General features: G+C 35.2%; 1 protein-coding gene across 14 annotated transcripts in view; it reads left to right on the forward strand.

Annotated features, from left to right (window-relative positions):
* The window catches only part of CADPS2 (calcium dependent secretion activator 2), a 243,651-nt gene that overhangs the window by 167,248 nt on the left and 49,856 nt on the right, over positions 1–26,547 (forward strand). For 6 of the 14 annotated variants that reach the window (XM_017743768.1, XM_017743770.1, XM_017743769.1 and 3 more), the window contains 7 exons: positions 1,162–1,285; positions 3,794–3,814; positions 14,900–15,003; positions 16,572–16,580; positions 18,575–18,731; positions 25,918–26,059; positions 26,189–26,308. In XM_017743768.1, coding sequence (XP_017599257.1) covers positions 1,162–1,285; positions 3,794–3,814; positions 14,900–15,003; positions 16,572–16,580; positions 18,575–18,731; positions 25,918–26,059; positions 26,189–26,308 — 677 coding nt within the window. The remainder of the gene's footprint in view (positions 1–1,161; positions 1,286–3,793; positions 3,815–14,899; positions 15,004–16,571; positions 16,581–18,574; positions 18,732–25,917; positions 26,060–26,188; positions 26,309–26,547) is intronic. The other 8 variants (XM_017743771.1, XM_017743774.1, XM_017743777.1 and 5 more) reach the window with 3 other exon arrangements.

Raw genomic sequence — 26,547 nt, forward strand, 5'->3', positions numbered from 1 at the left:
TGTCAGTCTTGACTAGGAATAAATGTGCTTTCCTACATTTGTGGATGCAGAATGGGTTAGAAACATTTTATTTTACCTGTCTTTGAAAAATGTGAAAAAAATCAGAGCAAGAACAAAAGGTTTTGAATACTGAATATTCACTTGTTTATAACCCAGAAGTTATTAATTAAAAAAAGCAAGGTAACACAGGTAGATAAGTCGTATTTGTGTGCAAGTATTCTAGAAGTCTGCTTTACAGCAATGTCTTCCTAATAGCTTCTCTGTTGCTGAACCTGTTTCTTTTCTACCACATCCTTCCCCAGACAGTATCTCTCGCTTCCTCCTTTTAACAGTAATTTTTAGATATATAAGGGTGTAGCTTGTCCGGGGATCCACTTGAAAAGCATTTTTTAAAGGTTATGTGTTATCTGAAATTTTATTATTTACATGAAAATGTGATGAAAACATACTGAGTTTTGTTTACACCTACCAGTTGAAAGTTAATGGAGTGCAGAATTAAAGTAAAAATGCAAGTGAATCAACTTTTTTTTTTTTTTTTAAAATATAGTAATCCAGAATATATTATGTTGCATTCATATAAAGAGGTATGGATTCTTGGTTTACCTCACTTGCAGTAGGTGAGGTAACAACTCACATGTTTTGAAAACCTTCATATGGACTGTTCTTCTACTTGTCCATAATAAAATATTCTGCTGGAAGTTCAACGTTTTCCCTGCCCACTATAGGCGGCATTTTTTTCACAGCAAGAACATGTTGAATTTGAATAACTTTACCCTGTTTTAGAGTCCATGGTTATGCAATGGTGGAAGCTTTTCCACAGGTGAGAACCAAGCAAATTTCCACAACCGCATCTTTAGTGGTAACCATGACCCAGCCCATCCACAGAACGCTCTTGTTCTACTGGTCTTGACATCACCCAAAGACTGACTGGCAGGCTGCAAGATGCGAAACAGGAGGGATAAATACCATAAAGGCACTCAAACCAGGGTTGAACAGAAACCTTCAAAGATGAAGATCCAGCTCCACCCCCTGAAATAGTTTCTTTTTGACTTCTGCCTTCAATCATTATCAGATCTGTAGTAACTTCAGGATACTTTTATCCTTTTCCTGTGGGGTTTGGGTAATAATTGTAATGAAGTGGTATAATTGTCTCTGACACAGGTTTTAATGAAAGATATTGCCACTCCCATACCAGCAGAGGAGGTGAAGAAAGTGGTTAGAAAATGTCTGGAGAAGGCTGCCTTGATCAATTACACTCGACTTACAGAATATGCCAAAATAGAAGGTTAGTACAGCAATCAACTGCCAAAGTGGCTGTAAAAGCCAACAGTGCCTATTAGCTGCATATTCCGTGAGCAGCCTTTTCCCTTTCCAGAACAAACCCCTTCCACAGCAAGGGGAAATGTCTCATTAAAATCTCAGCTGGTGAACTGTGGAGCTTTTTCCTATTCATTGCTTTAATATGCCTCCTGGGACCCTGTTTGAACGAAAGACTAGGACTTCCTAATTTAAGTCGCCCTTTGTTCTTACTTTTGAGTTCTTCGTAAATCTAAGAGGTTGTTTATGGGTTATTTTTTATTTCTCTAGCTATTTCTAGTGATTAAACTACTGACAGAAAATTCTTTCCTTAACACCAGTGTCACTGCCTTGAAATTTAAAAACTCTTTGTATAGATTCTTTTCTGAAGTATTTATAAGGCAGACAAATAGATAAATGCTATTTATTTTTGCTGCTGTGTTATCAGATGTATAATAATAATCTGACGATTAAAACCTTAATTACATCCTGATTGAATGAATTAATGGGACAAAATCCTAGGTTTGAAGGTAATCAGGAGTTTTTCTGGAAGTTTGGTATGTTCTATGAAGTATATCATGAAATTAAGGAAAATTTTGCTAAAAATAATGGCCAGGATGCACAGTGTCATTTTACTATTTGTAAACCTTATGTAGAACAAAAAGGAAGTCATAATAGTCAAATGCCTTGTCTAGACAGACTTTAATTCTCCTAAAGTACAAAAAGCTTGAGATGCTTCTGTCCATATATATTCAAGAGCATAAATCTGTGTGCTCTGGATTTTTGGAGCTAGAGTTAATTACAATGAAATATTGAAGGATGAATCCTATTTTTAAAAAATACAAATTTTATGCATATTAATTTTTTTAATAGCATGTATTTCTAGCAATACACCAGGAGAAACAGAGTTAGCATAGGAGCAAATTGAAGAAGCCTCATATATTTAGCAATATTATAAAGCCAACTTTTTTCCCATTTTTTGTCTCTGCTCAAATTCTCTGAAAAACATGAGTTAACCGATCTCACAAGTGATTAACAAAAGATACATCTCGTCACTATAGAAACCAGTATTATATCGTGGAAGTAACAACATGAAGCCATCCTAGTAACCAGTTTATCATAATTAATTATGATATCATGTTGTGTTAAAGAAAGAAAGGATGAATATTAAATCTATTCTGGAAAATGGAAAGATAAAAAAGAACTTTTTTCCTTAGTTTTTATCTTTCTATATTCATAGAGGGAATTTTTAATGTTCAGTATTTAAATCGTGTATCAAACCTGTTAAAACAATGAATATAAAACTAGAAACATTTTCGTAATATGACAAAAGCTTGCAAAAGATATCTAAACTCATTGACAGTAAAATGGATTGGAAAATTTTTTGCCATGATGTAAATACATCTTTTCACAAGATTTTTTACTATATCCTAGAGGATTGTGGGACTTCCCCTGAGGCAGGCAAAGTTTGCACTTTAGAATATTCACATTGTTAACACTGAGTAAGCTGGAACAGCACATGAAACTGACTCCCATATTTCTACTTGCAGATTTCTTTTTGGATTTATTGCCTTTTGGTTGGAACACAACTAGATTTATTTAAATAGTTTTACACTCAAGTAGTTGTAAACTCGAAGCACAATAGATTATTGCATATATAAAGATAAATAGGTGAAGTACTTTTCTGAGAATAAAGTACTGTTTGAAAGTGAAGGACTCCAGCATCATAACATCAGAAAATTCAATGCACTGGATTTCAGTAGCAGTGAGTCCTGTATTGGTCTCTTTTGATACTCTGGTCATTACAAACATCCTACTTTTGTACCAATATAAAAGTAACATTTTTCAGCAGTAGGTTCCATTCTGCTTCTTTAGGTTTATAGGAGCATTATTGTATCTGTGCACTGAAGTTGCATTCTTCTCTTGAAAGTAATTTATTTTAGTGTTTGCATTAAATGCTTACTCCTCAAATTGCATACAGAAAGCATATAGTCCTTATCTTTATAATATTTATGTCCTCAAATATGGCTGGCAGCCATTTTGGAGATTTTTGTCCTTTGAATATTTCTTCAGTGAACAACATCATATCGGTTAGTCAAAATGTAATTATTACAAGATAATATCAGCTATAGACCAATAGCAAATACCTAAAAAGTAGAGATACAAAGAAGGTTCTAATACAAATAATATTCTCATATTTTTACTTTCTTATATTCTTTTAATATCATATATGTTTCTAAATTCCCAGGCACAATATGGCTGCAAGCTCAGTGCCTGAGTTTGAAATAAAGACTATATAGGACTAGTAAATGCAAATATATTACTCAAAAACATGCACCATTTCTCCCTCACATGACAAAACCCATCACTTGTTTAATGTACTAAAGATTTTAAGAATATTTTAACTCCTTATATGATATTTATTCTTCCCTAATTATATGAGTTTTATTTCTGTAATGATGTTTTTTTCTTTCCCCATTTTTTTTTTTTTATTTAGCAACAGCAGAAAAGGACTCAGGTGATTACTATTTGTGTGCATGTCTGCATGAATTACAGATGTGGTGTGTTGTGTCTGTTGTTATTCTTTTTCTTGATTTGAACAATATCAAGATACTGACCAGAACATTGTGAACATTAAAATTAATTTTGGTGTAGTATAGCCCATGTATTTACACTGATACTTAATTATGATGTACGTATTTATTTGCAGTTTAGCTAACTTTGTGTTTTGGAATATGATGAAATTGTATTTTCTGTGAAAGTATAACTAAATGATGCAGAAAAGTTTAATTTTGTTAAATTCACAATCAGTTTGGGTATTTAGAGAAATGTAATTTCATAGTCCTCTGCAAAAATTGTATCTGTTTCATAACAGGATTGCTCAATTTATTAATGTAAGTCTTCATAGGAAAAAAAATCTTGTAAAACTGGTTTTATATTTCTCTGATACAGCTTTCTTTAGTGATAAGTTTCTTTTTCTAGTTACAGCTGAGGGTTACAAGGATGGTAGTTCTTTGTGTTCCTAATTTCGTGATGATGATATGGTGTATGTTCTCCTATAGTACAGGGAGTGGGTTTTGAGTCCTTATATCCCAATATTTAAAAATCATCATACAAAGAGCACGGCTGAGGTAGTATTTGCAGTTGAGCGTAGAAGTATGAGGGATTGTGCGTATCTGTTCTGTGAGATAGAGCTGTGCACTGCTTTGTCTTACCTGACATACTTACCCAAAGGAGGATTGATTGTGGTGCTTTGTTGGGTTTCACAAATAATATCAACCACAGTTATGGGAAGGGGCATTGAGCTGGTGATGAACTAATTTTCCATCTGGAAGGACAGAGTGGCCTGATGACTACAAATTCGCATGAATGTAGTTCAAAGAGGAGCTCCTTGCCAATGAGGGGCTTGAAAATTACCAACAAATTACTAAAACTACATTTTTTAACAACTGTGTCTGTAACTGAAGAGTCAAAAAATTCCACAGATTTCCAAGACTTCCACTGTTTTTTGTTTAAAAGCTTTAAATGCCCTGTAAATAGGATATCTATTTGTAACTTTTAAAAAAGAGAGCAGGGAATGCACTAGTGGGACGAATATTCGTGCCACAGTCTGTTAGGATGAGTTGATGGGAGCTCACATTGCTCAGACAATCTGCTGACTCCTCCAATCAACAGGGAGAGGTTCCTGAGGCAGGGGACTCAGAGTGCTCTGAGGGTCCTTCAACAATTTCTCTGTGAAAGGACCTATCTCATACCATCAATTGCACAATACCCTAAAGACAGTTTCCCTTCTAGGTAAGATACCTAAAACTAGATAGCACAAATATCCCATTTAAAGTTTTTATGCCTGTAGGTATTAAAGAAAATATCTCTTCAAATTAGAAATTCACAAACAATTAATTGAAAACAATTCGTGAAATGAGAAAATGTTAGAATTGTTTCCTTTCACCTTTGCACTCTAAAACCTCGCCTGTGCACTTTTATACAATATATACACTTTTATACAATGTTTATCACCTCAAGTACAAATACTCCTTGTGCCATTGCTAATCTTAGTTTTTCTCAGGCTCTTTATGTCAGAAACCCACACCATTAAGCACAGATGACATAGTTACAGGCATAGGGAAAAAAAAAAAAAGAAAAAGAGAAAGGGCTGTACCTGATTTTAGTCATTTTACATTAGGTTTCTCCATACTTTGAAAGAAACCATTGCCCGTCTTAAGATAGGATAGCGAAGTTGTCCCTTAAGCGACTTGGCAAATAACTAGATTAGAGAATGGATGAGAGAAAAGCCAATCACGTACAGTGAGTAAATGGAAGTTCACTGTATGAGTTGGCTGAAGCTAGAGGTTTATAGGCTGTGTTTATAATTTAGTTGCTTAATTAAATACCAGTTCTGTCGGGGTCTCCTCCCCCTGCCATGGAGCCCTGGGAGATGGGCCCTGGGGGGGAGACACGGGGTTTCCCTGCCCCTGGTCACCTTTGTTTCCCATTGGTTGGTTTGTGTTCCCCAGTGTGGCCAAGGACCCTCGGGTCCCGTGACTGCGGAGTTCCTGAGCTGAGCCCCGGCCATGCGGCTGGAGAAATAAACATCTCTCTGAAATATCTATCAAGAATCTGTCCATATATATTTTTTTCTACGGGCCTCCTGTTTTGATACATCGTGTTACAGAATCCCCGCTGTAACACAGTTCTGACTAAAAGTGCAGAAACTCGGAAACTCGGAAAAAAAATAATTTTATTGAAAGGAGCAGATAGACTGTGTCCACCAGAATTTTTTGTAGCATTGAACACATTTCTCTAATGCAAAAGACAAAGCCACTGAGAGGAATCCCAATAAAATGACATTTTAGTGCCAAATCCTACTCCTGTTGGTGTCTCTAGCTGCACTCCTACAGATTTCAGAATGGACTTGATGTACAGTATGCTTAGCCCTAATACCATATATTGTGCTTTTGTGGAAAATAAGGGAAAACTATTTCTAGATAACTATTATTTACGCTTTAACTTGTGCACTAGATACTGATAATGAATCTTGAATTGCAGGAGTGTCCTTGTTAGGTAATACGGAGGTGAATATGCAAATTCTTTTTGTTATGAGAATCCTTTCTCAGCAGTGTGGTTGCCAAGTTCCCAGGTCTATTCCCCAAGTGCTCTCATTTTCACAGTCTCAGTTGAACAAGACTCTGAATGTTTCCCAAAAACAGTGGTTACTTTCTTAATGGCAAACATAGTGGTGTAAGCAGCACTTCCATCAACAGTATTTGTTTACAGTCAGGATGACATTTTATTTAGCATCCCCCTGTCATTGTACTGTTATGAATATGAAACAGATTTTTTAAATAAAATTACATTTGCCGTGGCAATTATACAGGGTTCAGCATGTCATTCCTTATTACATGTACAGCTGAATTTCTCATGGAGTATCTAATCTGCTCAGTGAGTGCCATTACCATTATAAAGAGAATAACAGGATACCTACTATTATAATTTTGAACTATATCTAAGAACTCTCATACAATGCCCTGGTAGTTTGCAGCAAGGGTTTATAATTTGTCAAGGATATGAATCACAGCATCAATATATGAAAACCTCTTTTTAAGTATGAGCCATTTTCATTTCAGCATATGCTGCGTTTGAGACTTCACTAGCTGAAATTACTTTTTAAATCATTTTGTGTATGGCATGTCTTATTCACTATTTAACTTACATTAACTCTTCCTATAGACAATGTTGAACATAAATGGACCTGCCAGATTCTGAGACCAGAGACCAGCACCATTCTTCATATGCATTTGGCATACTTCCTATGAAGAGCCTATAGAAATTTGCATGGCTCCCTCACCTGTTTTCTCTCCTTCAAAAAAGATGGCCTTCCTTATACAGACTTCTTATTTTTTACTTATATTTTATACACATCTGTGCACACAGAGTACTAAAATGCATTATTTATTCCATCTCAGAAGTTAGTATTTTGCCCCATTGAAATCTGAATGGCTGAGGACTAATTAACTCTGCTATTACTGCTGTTATGGCCTGAGAAAAGACAGAAACTTACACATAAATACATTTTTCAGCAGAGGGGCTTTATCTTGCTGTGTAGATATAAAAGGATGGGCTGGGGATTAAAGTGGTAAATGTCTGTAAAGCAAACAGGGCAGTATCTGTCATTGTCCATGGATAGTAATTTCTGAGGCAATAGACAGATCATAAAGATTTGAATTACAGGGCAGTTGTCTTATAACTCACTCTTTTTAAAAGACTGTGGTAACTCAGTATAATGGGCTCTTTCTGCCAAATAGGTTGAATAAAAGGAGTAAGAATAAATTGCATTAAAATTGGAGCGAATAGTTACTGTGTAGTGTACAATTGCTCAAAGACAAATCAGTTGTCATCCCAGAATTTGTTTCTATCAGAAAGACTGCTGGAGGCTGAATAAATATTAACTCCATACAAGAGAATGTCAGGAGGAACTCAAAAGTTTGCTGGGTTTTAAGACAAGGATGGCTAATGTACTCATTACATACAAGTTTCTAAAGGAAGGGTAGTATGTAAATGCCCTCAAGTCTCAGAAGGATCTGTCTGGCTTAAAAAGAAGAACACTACAAACATTATTGAAGCTGAGAAGGCAAGTGGAGAGAGTCATTTACCTGGAGAGGACTTGATTAAAGCTCTCCATGCATGTTCATTTCACTGAACAAAGAAAAGTGGATGAGTTGCACAGCAGCATAGAACGTTCTTGGTCTCTGTTGTGCAACTAAATGGAAAGGAGGATATGCATAAACATCCCTGATTTCAGTTTTGGAGCAGAGGTCTGTAAAAGAATCTCTGTTTTTTTAGGTCCATATCCTGGTACTCCTTTGTAAATATACCTACATCCTCCTTTAACAGTAGGGCTGAGCCGGTCTTTGTCACTGTGCTTCTCCTTTCCAGTCCCCTGTTTCACCCATGTGAAGATCATTTCAAGTCCTATTTGATCTACAGGTGTATCATCACCTTTACAGTAAAATTAGTTCCCAAAAATTAGCGTGCTAACCTTGTCCTGTATCCCAGATGAGGGAGGGATAGTTCCATCCTTCATTAGCATTTCATCAACTCCGTTTCTTCCACACCCTATGATACATTTCTAGACAAGAGTTTCATACTCATGCGGCTTAGGCTTTCATCACATTATCTCTAAGTAGCCTCCTATTCTTCATTTTTATCATTTCAGGAGTCCTTCTCTATTAAAGTTTGAATTCCCCCTTCTTGAACACTGGTGACAAGAACTGTGCAAAATCATCCCTGTGAGATGCCTTGTACAGTAGTAGCAGTACTGTTATACCAGAAACATTTTATCGAATATAGTCAAGGAACATGAGTTCTGATGTCTGTATCATGCAGCCCTTATGTGAAAAGTTAATTCAACCCAGTCTTCAGAGTTTTCATCGTTTTGAGCTGACACATTCCCAGTTTATAGGAAATGTTTATTGCTGTTCTTGTGTCAAAATGTATTGCCCCTTCTTAAAGTATTTTAATATGTTTTCCTTTAACTCTTGAAGGTATTTTAATGTTTCTCTCTTCCATTCTTTGGAATTATCCAATTCTTTTTACTGCATCTATTTCCCATGTTTTACACATTTGTGTTGTCATTGTCCTCCTAATATTTACTCTAAAGTCCCTGGTGAAAATATTAAGGAAGCTAAGATTAATCTTCAAGGAATCTCTCAAGAACCCTTTTTTTGCTCTTTCTCAGCACTGCCTATTGCCTTTCACTTGAGGCATCTTCTTTATCCCACATACAATTTCTTTTTGAATCCTCATTTTCTTCAGCTTAACTGGTAGTTTTCCCATGAGGCACAGTATCAAATGCTTTATTAGAATAGATGAGATCTACTGAATTTCTTTTATACAAAAATATCCTATCTAGAAAAGCTACTGCACAAGTCTAGTTCAACCTACCTTTGCAAATCTGTGTTACATTTTATTCTATTTTCTGTTCATTTTATGTCCTCAATTAGTGATTTCTTCACTTTTTGTTTCAGTTAATAATTTTTAACATCTCTTTTCCCTTCTCCTTACATGCCAGCATTAGATTTCTTGTTGTCATTTTTCAGTAAGTCTCTAAAATTTTGTCTTAGAATATTCTGGTTTTTTAAAAATACTTTTTACTAAGTCTGCATTTTCAAGTGCCAGTTTTCTCTCCATCTAATAGGTGAGTTATTCACCTATTCAGTTATTGTTATTCATGAAGCCTTGCAGTTTGCCATGTTTGTTATCTCTTTTATTCTACAGTATCAGGAAGTGCTGAGAATATTAGTTCTTTCCCCCTTTGAAGTGAAATTAGAAGTGAGGAAAAGAAGGAAAATACTGACTGCTTGTGTCTGTGTTGCCAAAATCAGAATACAAAGAATCATATATTAAGTGCTTTGATGATCAGCAGTAAAAAATGAGATTTTTCTTCTGCATTTACCTTTTAAATTTTGTTATTTCTATGCTTTTCCATAAGCCAAGATTCCCTTTTTTGAAAAAAAAAAAAAAAAACCACAAAAAAACCCAACCAAAAAACCCAACCAAAAAACCCCACCTGTGAGGGTAATTTCATTGAATACTATGATAAATTTTAAAAACCTGGAAATACTGTAGTGTGGCTCAGTAAAATGGTAGATTGTGGACTAGGAGATGTAAACTCTAACTTCTTAGAAATCTCATAATCTTTCTGTACTTAGCTAATAATTGTAATTAATTCTAATTTTTTTTCCCCCTAGAATTTAAAATGCTATTGAAATCATAGAAAGCAATTATGGAAAGCCTGGTTTCAGCTTCATAATTAAAGCTAAATCCCACTATTCATATAAGGTCAGATTTTTTTTTTTAAATCAGAAAAATACAGAATGGCCTTCCAGATCTACCTCCTTACTTTTTCATGAAGGCTTAATTCAGGGAGAAATTGCACAAAAATTCAGCACAGTCAAATCTAAATTATCCGTGGGTAGATTATACCAGTTTGGGGTTAACTCTTCAGAGTGAGTATCTTAGGGGTTTCACTTGTTAAAAAGACCAAATGAATGGGCCCTGCTGGACCAGAGTTGGATCCGTAAAGCTCAAATTATGATGTGTCTGTATTATCAGTTACGCTATGTCCTGCTTTACTGTAAGCCCACTGAGGCTGTGAACTTGGGGGCTTCTCAGCATACTTGCCTTTTTTCCAATACCTCTGACTGGAGACAGGTTGGCTTTCCTGAGTGTCTTGTTCTGGACATGCTTGTTTGAAGAAAAGGGGGAAGGATGAAATATGAGGCAGAGAAAACAAGTAAGGGCTATATATGCTGTGTCACTGGAGGCTGGCAGGCCAGAGACAGGAGTCTCTCCTAGTTGCACTGTGTTTGTAACCAAGAAAAAAATGCCTCTTTAATCAGCAGATTCCTGTGCTCAGCAAATGTCAATGAGAAATTAATCACACGTGTTCAACAGCTTACATGCTGGGGAGAAAATGGAAGAGGTAAATTGTGCATTTCTCTTCAAGGATAAACTCTCTTGTGGAAAGCAAGCTTAAGTTAGGTTTTAGACACACTGTTGTCAGGTTTTAGACATCCTGATTGTCTCGAGAAAGGAGGACTGGGGAGAAGTTCCCTGACCTGTGTGACGCAGGAGGTGAGACTGGATGATCTGACAGTCCCTTGTGGCCCGAGGCTCCATTGGTTCATGAAGCAGTCACTTTTTCATTTCAGTAGCAGTTCACTCAGTTAACTTAGCTCATTTAACAATATTTTCTCGGCACCTATGTGACTCACTGGTAATGCATACTTGAGAAAACATCCATTATTTGCAAAGCCTGGCTTGCTTTTTCATTTTGGCAGAACGTGAAGCTGAAAACAGATGATTGATGGCTTTTTCTGTTTATTTTCTAAAAGATGTCAAGCAGCATATTTACTGACTCAACTCCTGCTGCAACTTGTAAGTTTGAGCAGTGTAAACACATCTTAACAACCTTTAGCAATTGTGGGAAGAAAGACATCATGAATATAATGAAAACTGACAGTACTGATTTCCATTCCTGTAATTCTTTTATGCTTACAAAGACAAGCACAGTATTTTGCTCAGGTGTTTTGAAGGTTCTAAAATTTCCAAATAGGAATTTATTGCTACTCATATTTCATATACACTACTTGCTTGGTAAAAAAAAAAAAGTTAATATTTCATTCTTTATTTCTCAAATTACTTCATAGCCCCTTGTGTATATACACATGTAAATGGTGGATATCCGTAAGACATATTCCCTAGAATGTGAAAGGTCCTTAGTTACAGAGAAAAATGGCTAGCTGATGTGGTAACTTACAGATGGGAAAGAGAGCTTTAGATGAAGCTTAAGTGAAATGTAGGGAAGTCTATATCATGGAAAAGAAATTGCATGTACTGATTTATTCTGTGAATAAGTAAAAAAAATTAGAGAGATTTATCCGAGGATGCAGACTGAGTGCAATTCTCTGCCACCTTTTCTTCTGAACAAGTCTTCTACAAAAATAATGATTTTTAAAATATTGTGAAAAGGTAGTAACATTAAGAGTAATTTGCATGTTTTTAGCTAGTAATAAATAGCTTCAGTGTAAACTAGTCAATAACATGGTGAGTTTCATGGAAATCTGAAATTGGAATTCATTCAGACTAATATGTCCCACATTTTTACTCATTCCTGCCATGAAACATCAATTGGAGACCTGCCATACTCAATTTAAAGCTGTATTTATAGTTTTCCTACTGCTTTTCCTCCTAAACATGATAATCCTATTGAAAAAAAAATGTTCCTGAACACTAGTCCCAAAATGACTGAAAACTTTAAAATGTCTAGTTTAAATAATTTATCATGACTGATTTATTCATCTGCCAGCATCATCCCTGGTCATAGGTAGGTCTTCTTCTTCCCAAGTGGTTCCACTTTGGGAACACTGTATTCCCACATTGCCTGTGAACATTTCTGATCCTCTCTTTCATCCGTCATTTTATTAGGCTTATGATGCCTTTGAGACACACACAACAAAAAAAAACTCCTTTCCTTTCCATTCCTGATCAAAATCCATCACTTCAGCATAGATGACCAGAACTGCATTTCCTTAATGCCTTGTTCTTGGCAATTGGTACTTGCCTGAGACCATATTTCTCTTCATGGTGATCTTATCACAGTGGTGGAGCAGGATAATCTCACAGGTGGTAAATCTTTTTTCTCCTGCTCTCCCTAGTGATAATGATACGTGTTCAATAGCCATTTTTAGACCATCTTGAGCTAATTGCAGGTGTGGAATAAGTGAATTTACTCCAGTGCAAAATGCAACATGAAATTCAATATAATTATTAGAATTACTTTCTTAATAATTTAGAGGAGCCCTTCTAGGATATAATTTTTGAATATTTTACAGCTTATTTCATTTCATTAGGAATATATGCAATTATGAATGCAATTATTTTGTTTGCTTGGTTAGTGGTGAGGTAACGAATATCAGACCGAGTTTGTAATAAAATGAGTTGTTTATGCTGAAGTCAGATGTTCCAGTCATGCTCTGTATTAATATCACTGGTTTATTCCTAAGACTCATTAACATCAGTGACACTGTTAGTGATATATATTACCTATATGAATTGTACTTGCTGTGTGTTCAGGGAGGAGAGTATGCTGACTGCTAGAAGAAAGTGTGATTTCAGTCCAGGATAAGTGTAGAAACCACTGGTTTAGTCTGAATCCAATAGCAGTCTTTATAATATAACCTAAATAATAGGCACTTGGCTGATCCTTTCTAATCTCACTTGATTCAATATGGTTGTTGTTGTATTCATATAATCATTGTACAGTATAAAAATTGTAAATGCAATACAGTACAGCATTGGTAACAGTGATCTTGGCATTATGAATGTAGTTTTGTGTCTGGTGTGTGCTTTGTGCTTGAACCATGTTCCTACACTAACTCTTTCTTGAGTTAAATCCTGATTTTGGAAAAAAAAACTATTCCAACAAATTTGGTTATGTGGTCTCTTTTAATAAGATTTGAAAAAATTCTTTGTAGCTGCTTCAGTAACTAATTTGCCTGCTTGGTTTTTGCATGAAAACAGTGTGGGGTTTTAGTCACTTGGAAGTGAAGAAGAAGATGTTTTCTGGAGATTCTAATCTAGTGTTTCTTCAAAAATTGCATCAAAGCTATGTATTTCATCACTGTAATATGCATTAGTGTGCTAGTGCTGGAGAGCTGGACAAGTTCTGGAACGTTGCTTTGACTTGCTAGAAATGTTAAGTGTTAAAAATATTTGTTGCATGCGGATTGACATTCTTACTAACACCAAGGAGATTATTGTTTAATTAATCTGATAATGTTCTTTGTCATGATGAATGCAACGTGGGAAAGAAATGTCAGCAGAATTTTCTGCATATGAAGATGTGTATTCACATGATTTGCTATCCACTTGATCCATAAAAATGCACAAAAAATGAGAAATAGAATTCCTGAAACCCTCAGTGACCTTGTTATCAGCTTTATAAGTCCTCTGCAAACCTGGTTAATGTGATACTTTGTATCTGATTATATTGTACATCATTTTCACCATCTCATGATTTATGATTAGCAACAAGAGCTTTTTTAGGTAAACAAGCTAATGCTGAAGTTATCCCTAACGATTCAAATTTATTCAATATGTAGTTGGACAAATTACTTTTACTGATTAAAATATGTTTGTAAAAAAATTCTGTTGGACTCTTCCCTTATCTCCTGTGATTCTTTGTGAAATCTACTGCTATGATTTTTTTTTTTAAATTTCAAACTAATGGTTGTTTAATTTCCCTGTAAGTATTTTAGTTACATTTGGTTTACCTTTGTTGTTTCCTTTCTTTTTGAAGTCTACTGGGTAAAATGAGTGAGCCTCATGTCATTTGTAACTTTTGCATTTGTGCTTCTTTTAGGTGGAATTTTTAGTAGGCTTGTGTTAATTCTGTTATAAGATCCTTATTTCATAATGCTACTTTTCACTATGGTACTGAAAAGAATGCAGATTCACTGTTACTGATGAACAACAGGGAGAAAATTAGTTATTTGAATAATTAGTTATTAGAAATTAGTTGTATGAATTATTGTGGTTTTCACTTTTCTTATTTTTAAATGTCTAAAATTGAATGTCTTCTTTTGATGAAACATTTGGAATTTTTGACTGCTGCAAAAGGTATGAATATTGCTGATGACAGTAATGAGTCATCTGGTGAGAATGACATTGTACTGACAATAACAAAAAACATCCCCACTATCTGCTGTCTTTGTATATATGGCCTTGGAGAGAAAAAGAACTTCCTTATTGCAAAAGTTGAGCATCTAATACACTGATGCACCTGTTATTTCTCTCATACTAAATCAGATAATGTTTACAATGACCAGTGATGCTTTTGTGAATTATTTTCTCTTTTTAGTGATCCGGACATTCAGCACTGTTGATGTGTATAAAATTATTATCCTTAACACTTGAAATTTCTTATACTTTAGAAACTTGTCAGTTTGCACCATTCCCATTAGTTTCTGACATCATTTTCTCTTACTGTAAAAATCATATTTGTAACTAAAGCAATTTTGGTTTATATTTTATATTCATACAGAGACCATGAATCAAGCAACACCTGCTAGAAAACTGGAAGAGGTTCTTCACCTTGCAGAACTCTGTATCGAAGTATTGCAGCAAAATGAAGAGCATCATTCAGAGGTGAGGCTGTAATTGCATTTGCTGTAGAGAATGGTTTGTTCCTAGATTTTCTCTCCCCTGATGCGAAGCAAGTCTGTCAAGAAACATTTTAGTTTTATTATCTGACATATGTTTAAGGCAGTTCACATTTACAGAGGAATAAGAAACTTGAAGCTTATGAAAAGTGAAGTGAAATAAAACTCTACTTGAATTCGCTTGAATGAACTGTAGTTTTAGAAATGAAAATTAAAGAGCATAAAAAAGATAAAGCATCTTTGTGCTGGAGGTGGTGAAATGGTATGGAAAACATTCATAGCCTTATACAGCCGTTCCTTCCAACTTTTCACCTCTTGTTCAAAATAGAAAGAAAATATGACTGAATGTTGGTTTTCATCGTGCTGTATAAATCTAGGTTATAGGTATAAAAATAATTATAGTTATCATAATCTCATTCCCATTGCTCTTCTGCTGACTGGAAAAGTACGCTTGTAAACTTGTGCTTCTAAAAATGTCATTGTAAGGTAGAAGAAATGAAATAGAACAGTTTTATGTTTCTTACTTTCACATCTTTTGCTTCATGATACAGAAACCGTAATAGCTAGAATTCTGGCACCTCTTATATCAAGAAATTACAACATTTAACTTGCCCGGATACACTTGTATATATTATTGAAATTTAATTAATAAATACAGTTTTCTAAGGGTCAGGAAATCGTTTTTAAAATGTTCTCAAAAAACTCAATAAATATTTTTTTGGAAAATATGCCAAGGGATAAACGTTATTTAGTATATACAGTTATAAAATATGATCATTCAAAACATCTGGTTTTATATCACACTATGGAATCTGATTTTTAGCTTACATCTGTCATGTGTGAACTTGTTATAGTTGTTTTATCTTATACTGAAGAAACAGCTGTTTTGATGATTTGAAATTAATTCCCTGGAGGTCCTGTTCTACACTACTGTTGCCACTGTGTTACAGTGTAATGATTACTTAATAAAATGTATATATTGTGGTCTTTGTCTTTTGAGGACCTGCATGAATGTAAGAATATTGGACTTCCGTGGAAAAGAACACAGAAACAAAACCCAGATCAAGTCATACACATATGATAAATATCTCTGTTCAAAGATTGCTTTCTGTACTACTTATTTGCAGTCAGAGACGTGCCATTTTTCAGAAGGTAAATAGATTGCGTGTGCCTTCAGAAAAATTTATTCAGCAAAAGTTTGCAATCTTATCTAAGGTACCTTGAAAAGAATAAAGATAATGCTAAGACTATTTTCCCCTTCCTTTGTTCGTGTAATAAGTGTTCAATTTCACTGAAATTTATAGAGCATACAGAATTTCCGTATTAAAATATATCTGAGAAAAAGATTGCTGAATTATACATTCCCTACTCAAAAGTGAATATTAAGTATGGTGACTTCACATCATAATGTTATGGAAATGCTCAGTGTTTGATGCTACAGCTGACGAAAAGGATCAGTAATCTGTAAAATAATATATCACACTTTTTAATACTAGATTTTTTTTTTCTTTTTTAAAAATTCATAACATTTACAAATTTCGGGGATTCCCAAAGGGAAGAGAGGTATGTGATTCCTGATGAGCTAAGCCTTGTTTTTCTCTGCTTATAGCATGGAACTGTGCACTGAACATGTAGCATAAAATGTTGTGATGTTTTCTGGTGTTGCATAGTCACATTTGTGTGTCTTTCTAGAATCTAAGACCTCCATTCTTCCTTTAATCCAGTCAATGTTTTTGTTCTAGAATGTTTGTCACCAATTGCTAATTGCTTTTAGCCTGTTATTGTCCCTAACAACTGTGCTGTTACATTTATCTGTAACTTTTTCTATTCTTCTTTCTTTCTGCCTGAGTAATGATGCATAGCTCTTGAGAGAGTCAGAAGAACTTCTGTCTGGGTTCAAAGTGTTGTTTACAAAGAGGAAAGAAATGGAGAGAAAATGTGCTCATTTTCTAGTTTTGGTTTTGCTTTGCTTTGAAATTTTGGCAATATTTGCTTGCTTAGAAGGGTCACCTGCCAGCACCTATATACATTTTCTATTTTCATATAGTTATTTTCTAGAATAAGGATTCTGTTCCTTTAATGAACTCCTATTTAAACAGGGTTTATTAATAAGAAATTTCTATCAGTTTGATGAAAAAGACTCCATTTCAAACTCTTGCCAAAGTTTTTGAAGCCTCATCTGTCCTCCTTACTATGGTGCCAGTTGTCATCCTTCAGTCCTGTCACTGCAACACACTAAGTACCTTTTAGTAATAGCAGAGGATACTCAGTATTTCTTTAAAACCTTTTGTCAATTCATCATTTCTCCTTTTGCCCTATGTCAAAAAGAACTACAGGCAGTCATCAGAAAGTCCACAATGCAAGAACACATTTGTAGACCACTTTAGAGAAGTTGTCTTTTATTTGGTGCCTTTCAAACCTGAGTACATAATTCTGCACTACCCAGGGCCTACATTTCATAAATGCAAGTGAAGATTTCTGTGAATTTTTTTGAAGTTATAGGGACTCAGCTCTTGTGTAGATCAAGCTACATATGTTCCATGCTGGCAGCTCAAAAATATTCAAAATTATATATTCAAAATGAGTAGAATAAGTTTGAAAGCAATTACATCTTCCTGTGTTGCATGTGTGGGTATTTCTCACTGTCGGACTTTTTTATAAACTCTGAGCAAAACTCTCTTAGCAGGATTTGATATTCATCCTATTTCATAAACTCCCTTCACCTTCATCTTTAACTCCAGGATCACAGAGCTCCCCTTGATCCAATGCTCAGCTCCAATACTGACCTTTAAAAGCCTAGATTTATGTGATGGTAAAAAGATACAATTGTTATATGTCTTTAATGCAGAGCTGGCTTTACTTGCTGACAATATTTTTCACAGATTATTTATCTTCTTTAAGGCTAGGTTTACCTAAGAATATAAATTTTTGCCAGAGAAAACATGTTAAATTACTGAAAATGAGTACAGACATTAGTGAACGTCTAAAGATTTATAACATTTGCAGAAGGAAAACTGGATGTCTTCCTCAGAACAAGCCAATGTCTTTAAGGCAAAAATAGGAATTAACATCAAGCTCTAGCTGTTAAAAAACCCCCTCAGACTTCAAGTAATAAAATTTCACACTAAAACCATCCTTTCTGATTACCAAATGAATGCAAAATGTATTCATAAAGATTTATTTTAAAAATAAATCCATCTGCTTTAGAATTTAATGAAATCAAAAGAAACATATACAGTCATTTTTTCAAGGATGAGGCCTTCTTGCTTTTCTTTGCTCTCTCACAAAAAGTTGCAGGTATTTATACTCCCTTTTTTGATTTTTTTGGCGTTATATGTTTATTCTTCTCATATCACCTTTCCCAGAAAAATCTGCTTGATTTCTTAAATTTTTCGATGCAAATTTTTATAAAATATTTTCTTATTTTTCACTTGGCCCATTCTTCCACCCCAAATGCGACAGGACATGACGTGACACACCCAGATGTATTCTGCCATAGATAGAACACATCTCTTTGCTTTGACTCGTTCAGTAATTCTATTTTGTCATGTTTTCAGGCATTTGCTTGGTGGCCAGAATTGTTGGCTGAGCATGCAGAGAAGTTTTTGTCTCTGTATTCTGTTGATATGGATTCAGCACTTCAGGCACAGCCACAGGACTCCTGGGACAGCTTCCCACTTTTCCAGCTGCTGAATAATGCCCTCAGAAATGACAGTAAGATCTTAATTTTTTTTTTACATACGGCTCGCATAAGATTGTTCAATGCACCCACACCTTAGAAATGTGTTTCTAAATAATATAATGCTCAAAATAAAAGTGACAATGCCTGTTTTTATGATGCATATCCTGGTGCTCCATTTCCTGCAAGCTGAGCAGTTTCTCTCTATCCTTGCACCATTTCAGCCCTTATTCTGGCAATGCATTAACCGTTTGGTATTCACAAATTACTCAGTTTTGAATCAATAATGTACAAGTAGTGTAAGAGGTATTGATACTCTGCATTTATTCTATACTGCTTAAATAAAGTTGTAGTTTATATTTCCTTCTAAGCCTTCTAAACTGCTTTCAGACTAGTTATGTCTATTAAAGGTATAGTAGTCTTAGCATGAATGGAACAGAATACACAGAACGAATGTTCTGTTTGGATCCTTTGTTGGGCCAACTGCAACTTCAGAAACTTACTAAAATTGCCATGATGACAATTCAGAAGGTTGCCCAAAAGGGTGCAGGAATTTTTCAATCTTAATGCAGATCTCAGAAGAGCTAGACTCCTGAAAGGTAGACTGTGCACTACTTCAAGTGGTGCCTGATCATCTAAAATCCAGATTAACAGTGTGAAGCCTATATTCAGATGTGATATTCAGCCTATTTCCCTACTATCATACATTTTCAGTTTAGGAAGCATGTCTCTAGTTGTGATGTTACATGCACTTAAGACAATTCTTTGATTTCTGCAAGCTGTGTAGGTATTTTACAGTAGTCTTACAAGAAGGATTTGTGACATCAGTTTTAACTGTATTTTTGTGTCATTTGTGTTCCTTTGAGCTTTGGTTCCAACCTGAGAGAAGTGTTAGAAACAAAAAAGGGCTGTCCTCACATGCAAGAGATTGCTGATAGGCTACTGATTTTTCTTTCCTTAAAAGATTAAGTGGATAGTAATGCTAAATTATTAGAATAGGCTTACGAAAGACATTTTATGAAAACTTTCATGTTAAAGCAATTATTACAAATATTGTAAAACTTTAACTGAAGGATATGAAACAACTGTTGTATGAAATATCACACCTGTATACCAATTTCAGTAATTCCCTAATGGTAATAGATATATTAAATGACAGTTTCTGGCAAGTGAAAGCCATCTGGAAAATTACACACTTTTTTTTTTTTCCCAGAACTACTGGAAAGCCACCATGGAAATTAGTCACCTATTAATCAGGGGACATGCTAGCAAGTGGCAAGTGACCGTTCTACCAAGAACTGATTCCCAGGTGGAACATACCTCAGTGCTTATTCTTTAATTAACAGCCTTTTCACCTTGTAACTGCATTAAAAGCATTAGCAAGAGCTTCCCATGCTTATATAATTAATTTTACAGTCTTCCAAGGTAAAATCAATAATTCTGACTTCACCCTAAGTGAAAATCTTTTCCTGAAAACTATCACCTTCATGAAGATATATTTAGAAAAAAAAATCTAAAAAGGGAAAAACTGGAATGTGGTCTCATGAGGATAAAAAGGCTAGTGTTAATAATTAACAAGGAGAGTGAAGTGGAGTAAATTAGCCATAATAGAGCCCACAGTGACTGGCAAAGTCACCTCTCATTATCAAAAAACTCATTAGGAAATGAAGAGGTGGAAATCCCACTGGGTTATTCTCACTCTCTGGCTATATCAGAGATTACTTTTCAGACTTCTTTCAAATGAAGAACTGTTAGGTCACCATGTTGCATATTAGGTTAATCTTCACTGAAATTTGGAGGACTGACACTTGCATGTTATTCTATATCAAGAGCATTAAATGAGCTCTAAATCTTTGGTGCTTGAATCAGTTTTCACATAAACCTGGTATGAGAGAACTCCTAACAATAAAGAAACAATCTTACACTTACAGCATTAAAGAAAACTTAAATGTAAAACTATTTTTATAACTATGTCGCTAAAGTATAATATTAGAAAAACTCTGAGATAATGAAAATTGATATTCATGGCTATTCAAAAATAGTGAATGTGCTATTTTACACAGTGTAAAAAACACTGTGCAAGATTCCAGGTGAATACTTCAAAGTCAATATTCAATTAACAATGAGAAAAAAAATGCATTTTCCAGTATTGTGTATGATTTTTCATGAAGAGAGGGGAGGATGGGGAAGTCCTAAATGAAGTGTCTCATTTCTTTCATGAAGGACTCCATTTTGTGTCACCCGAAGAGTCTCCATTTTTTTTCTGACCTTATTCCAAAAGGAAGAGTACTTCAGTGATTGCATTCCCGTTTAGTCTAACTGAAGAACTTTAAGAAATAGAGGGAGGGAGGAGGATGATCTTCCCATCTTGTAAAATATTTCTGCTTTTCTCATGAGACCTAACTACAAAAAGTGACTTAAAAAATTACGTTCACTGTGGAGATGAATAATAGATTGAAGATAAATTTGTTGTGATTTTTCAAATTGTAAATATTTGAAAAAAATATTGTAGCTGCTTTTATAATATACATTTTAATGCTGTCCAGAGTTGCTATTGTTCATACTCAATTATCCCTGATTCTGTAAATCTTTGCAGATTGTACAGTGATAGCATGTATATATATATGTCTATATAGAGAGAGACTTATATGTATTATGTATACACATATACATATAATATATATATATTTTTATATATCTCTCTCTCTATGATAGCCTTTTTTTTTTCCAGAATTAGCTATTCATAGAGGGAAGAAGAACATAGTTGACCCAGGATTGTGTCTCATTTTCTGTAGTGAGCATGTTAATTTTTGTCCACAGAGCTTATAAATTGTGTCATTAAGGGGCCTGCTTTAGAGGGCAGTTTACTTTCTGTAGTTGTTCAATTATCCAGATTAATCTGGTTTTTAGTGCCAAAAGACAGACACATTCCTCTTCATTTAACATGGTGTGAGAGATATCTTTTAATGGCATATGCCTGGTTAGATGAAGTGTCTATATATTTTGCTTATATTAGAGGTTTTCCAACTCTACATTCAGTATTCTGATGCTTTCCTTGCCAAGTTTTCTCTCCAAGTGTCACTTACTGACACTATGTGCTGTGCTATTTCTCAGCACTATTGCATTGCTACTTTGGCACGAACCAGTCAAAACTAGGAGTATTATAAAGTTAACTCGTAATCTTCATTCTCCATCAAGTGTTACTCAGTGGAATGTGCACCTGCTCTAACTCTGCCACAGTCTGCTCTAATGGGCACATAGTCTGATGAAGCTGATTTAGGAAAAACAGCATGTTGAGTGTTAGCCTTTTGAAAGCCATTGCCATAATTATGGTTATTGACTTCAAACAGGAATTCTCTGATGAGTTTTTTCCACTATTGCTGTTGGTAGTAGCAGAGTGGCAAACACGACCAAAGACAGAATCATCATCTTCCTGCTTTGTTACAGACTGTGTACCACTTTTGTACTAGAATTTATGGATAACATTGTACCCTATCCTAAACTAAAGGGTAGAGTTAGAAAACAACTTGGATTTAAGGTAATCAGAGCAAAATTTATACCCACACCAATATCTCACCTCAAGTCTTACACTTCTCATTCGTTGGAGTGGGAATCTTTTCGTAGATCAGCGACTCAGTCCTATTAGGAGCTGCTTTGAAATCATAATCTGCGTTCAGATAAGAGCTACATGTCTCAGTTACTGATACTGAGAGTTAAGTCAAGCTGCATTATTCCTTACCAGAATATCCAATAATCTTTTTTTCCTAATGGGACTTCTACACAAGGGTAAACTGTGCAATAACCTGTTTATGTCACTCTATCTTTTAAAGATTAAATAAATTTTAACCTTGCTGTCACAAAGTAAACCTCTAAAATTCACTTTTAAAATGTGTCTTATGTGTAAAAGTACAAGGTAATTTCTATATAAATTGGGACACTTGCAATTTTCACTGCAATTTAACCAGCTGATTAAGAAATTCTCTGTGGAGGCAGAATGTAATATAAACAGCAAATGAATGGGAATATAAACTTTCTTTTCACGTGTCATTGGTTAAGTTTTAATTGCTACAAATACAATCTGGACCCTCAAGGATATTTCCTTCTTGAAATTCACTCTTTCTTATTTTGGATTTAAAATATAGCAGAAAATTCAAGTGATGTTTTCCAGAGAATCCTATGAAAAGCAGGATAATTATAGACAGTCTGACAGAGTGCTAATTTTGTCAGGGAAAAAGACACTCATGTTAATCTGTATCATTCCTCCTTGCCTTTGATTCTGCAGATATTGAGCACAGCCTAACATGCTCACTCCAGGACAACTCCTAAGATGTGCCTGTTTAAGTAAAAGGAATAGAAGCCTCACAGCTTCTGTTGTACACAGGCACAGTAGATTTGTTTCCTACTGTTAGAGATGAAACCTCATTCCAATACTGGATAACTAGACTTTAGTTTTCGTCTCTAATATGTTCTTGTCATATTTTAATATCTTTCAGCTAATTTATTTCCTAATATGGAAAAAAAATAATAGTTTTCTTCTTCAACTTCAATATTTCAAGAATATCTGCTTTGGGGTTCTGTTTCTGTTCCTGTAATGTGTTTTCCTTTAACGTTCCCTGTGCATTACCTTGCTCTGGCATAGGCTTTCATTTTATTGTTGCTTATGTGAATATGAGATGGCTCATATGAAGAGGATGTGGGGTGTCTATATTGAAAAGACAATGGAGAATTAAGCTACAAGTCTTTGAAGACAAGTGGTAGTTGAGGGATTTGAAGTACGGCATTTTCCTGAAGGATCTCTTGTTTCCCGTCTGCTTTGATGCACAGGTGGTACCTTTTGGCAAGATCAATTTTAATCAGAGGGTAGAGTACCATGAGTCTGATGATGATACTCAGCTATATCACTTATCCCCGTGCTCTGAGTTCTTTCTCTGCCCTGAATTAATCCTTGATGGAGATCTCCAGATGGGTAAATCAGAGCTGCCATGTCCTAAACCCTGGGAAAACAGAATGCTCACAGAGTTGTTGATCCAAGACAGTTCTCTTGTGAGTGTACCCACATACACAGAGGGATTTCTGTGGAGGTGAAATAACAATAAGTCTTGGCATAATTTTAGAAAATTTCACTTCCCTGTAAAGACTGGTGTCATGATATTAGGAAAATGATTCAGCTTTTTAAGTTGAGCACCTTTTTGCCTGTAACTTCTTAAAATTTCATGCTGACTTCAAAATAACAAGAGTCAGCCTCCTGCCCATGAGGCTTCATTACTGTAATTGCCAGAGCAGGGCTTATAGCAGAGCATTTCTGTGGTGTGCTCAGAAAATACTAAACTACAAGCTTATCCCTTCAAGTAACTGTGATTGCCTGATTAGTTACAGTCCTTCATTGGTTCACTATAAAGCAGCAAGATTGATTTAATTGGCACAGTTGTATTATTGTTGTTATTTTTTGGCTCAAAGTTGCCTTGAAAACTCAGTCTAATATGCAAATGGATGCCAGCAACCTTTTGTTTCTCAGAGGCAATGCTCATCAGCTGTTTACTGTGCAACTTTTGTACTAATATCCAAATCCTCCTCAGTCCTTTGTTGCTGGTAAAAGGTGCTGTAGTTTTCAGATGTAGAAGATAATAATAAATAGAGAAAAATGGCACTGTTTTGAATTCCTGATATATAAATAATAAGCCAGAACTAACTAGTTATCAATTATTTTGAGGAGCAGTGTAAATAATGGATCATGTTTTTAACGGACTCACAGGTGCTCTCAAGGGTGGATTCTCAAGTGTTTAATAAAGAGATGATCCTACACCTCTGCCTTTTTCTCAGTGGAAACCCTAATAATCTCTGCCTGCTACCTAGCTGCCTGTTTTTATAAAACTTCATATATCTGATATCTGATATCTCTACCCCTGTCTCTAAAGTGGTTGAAATTAGCTGAAAGTTTCAAAATTCTTAGCAAGAAAGGCAGTTACACAAAGCAGAGAGAGTTGATCACATAATATTGTTTCCTTAGGTAAAGGTGATTGATACAAAATTTGCTATTACTCTACAAGGGTGTTTTCAAGAAAATAATTTTTGCTTCCAGATCATCGTATTCAAGAAAAAGAAGTAACATAGTGTCCAGACATTCAGCAACAAGGGCACTTCTTGCAATACAAGTAGAAATAGGGCACTGAAGCTTGATGGCACGTTTTCCCCATAGTCGTCCTCTCTCCTAGGTTCAGTTTGGGCTGAACATCATTCAGGAATGGAAGGCAAAACAGTTTTTTGGAAGTTATAGAAACTATTTTGACATGTTAGACATGGAGTGGCATCGGTAGTAGAACAAAAGGGATTGTAATTTTAAAGGATGATGTCCAGAGTGAGCCCTGTGACCCAGGCTGTTCTTCTTAGAAAGAGGAGGAAGCCTCCTCAAGATGTAATTTTGGTGCTCATCCAGTCATACAAGAAGCCTGTATGCCAGAATTGGTGGGAGGAGAAACCCACAAAAGAATTTAAAACAACAGAATACAGACGAGACAAAACAAGGGTTGCCAAGGTCATGAAAATTTCTCTCTGTGGCTGAGCTTCTATGATTTCCATACGCACATGGGAATATTCTTACAGGTCCTAGCAACAGTGCTAGATTAATGGGTGAACACAGACACATTGGAAACATGAAACATATATTCCCTTGGTGGGACCGGATATTAGTGTGCTAAGAGTTAGCATTTGCTGAGAGAAGACTTCAGGGAATACAGGGACAAGCAGTGGTGGTGGCAAACTAATTTTCATGTTTTGAGCATGTTCAGTTTGCATGTGTATACAGTTTTTCATGTAGTAAGTCCCATCTGTGAAGTAGGTAATACTCTACTGCTTATGAATGACATTCAAATAGGTTTGGGTTTTTTTGCTTTGGGTATTTTTTGTCCTGTCTTGGTGTAGAAGTGATGAAAATAAATTGCTAATGCTTAGATTCAGCAAAGCTTATTGTTAATTTTAAGAAGATGCAAAAAGGTTCTGGTTCAGTAAAGAACTTCAGTAAGTACCTAGTTTTCATTACACTGACAGTTTGAAATGTACTGCACTGTCCTGATGGAACACTTCATGTATCTCTTCTGAACTGTATATCCTACACAAGCTGGATTTTTTTCTTATAATGCTTTTGTGTACTAAAATATTTTAAGATATACTTCTTCCTATAACAAAAGGTCTGACATTTTTATTTGTCTTTTTGTTTTTTTAAAGCACTTTTGTGCAATGGAAAGTTTCACAAGCACTTGCAAGAAATTTTTGTTCCCATGGTCGTCCGCTACATTGATCTCATGGAATCATCAATTGCTCAGTCCATTCACAGAGGTCTTGAGCAAGAGTCATGGCAACCTGTCAAGTAAGTCCTTTTTACAAAATCTGAACAAAGCACCTGCCTATAGCTTTCTGTCTAATAAGGGGTTCTCCCCTGTTGTCCTCTAAATATTCTATTTTTTATTGTATTCCTACATTGTTTATTTCTTCACAGGAGCATCACCAACAGTCTTCCTAATGTAGCTCTTCCAAAAGTTCCAAGTTTGCCTCTTAATCTTCCACAAATACCTAGCTTTACTACACCAACCTGGATGACTTCTTTGTATGACTCCACGTGTGTATTCTTCAATAACTTTCTGACTGTATGTCAGCTCTGCATGGCCTTGCTAGTGTTCTGTGCAGCTGTATTTGGATTGCATGGTGTTTATCATCTCTTAGTTGGAAACTGTTGTTTCTTGGGAGTGAGCCAAGCATGGACTGTTAGTGAGTTGCGCTTTCTAGTGCATTAAAATGTAGCAGTCTTAAACCTGATAATGTAGAAAATCAACTTGGCAAAGGTCTGTCATAGCAGGA

The sequence above is a fragment of the Corvus brachyrhynchos genome, unplaced genomic scaffold, assembly GCF_000691975.1.
Source record: "Corvus brachyrhynchos isolate BGI_N302 unplaced genomic scaffold, ASM69197v1 scaffold29, whole genome shotgun sequence".
Taxonomy (NCBI): Eukaryota; Metazoa; Chordata; class Aves; order Passeriformes; family Corvidae; genus Corvus; species Corvus brachyrhynchos.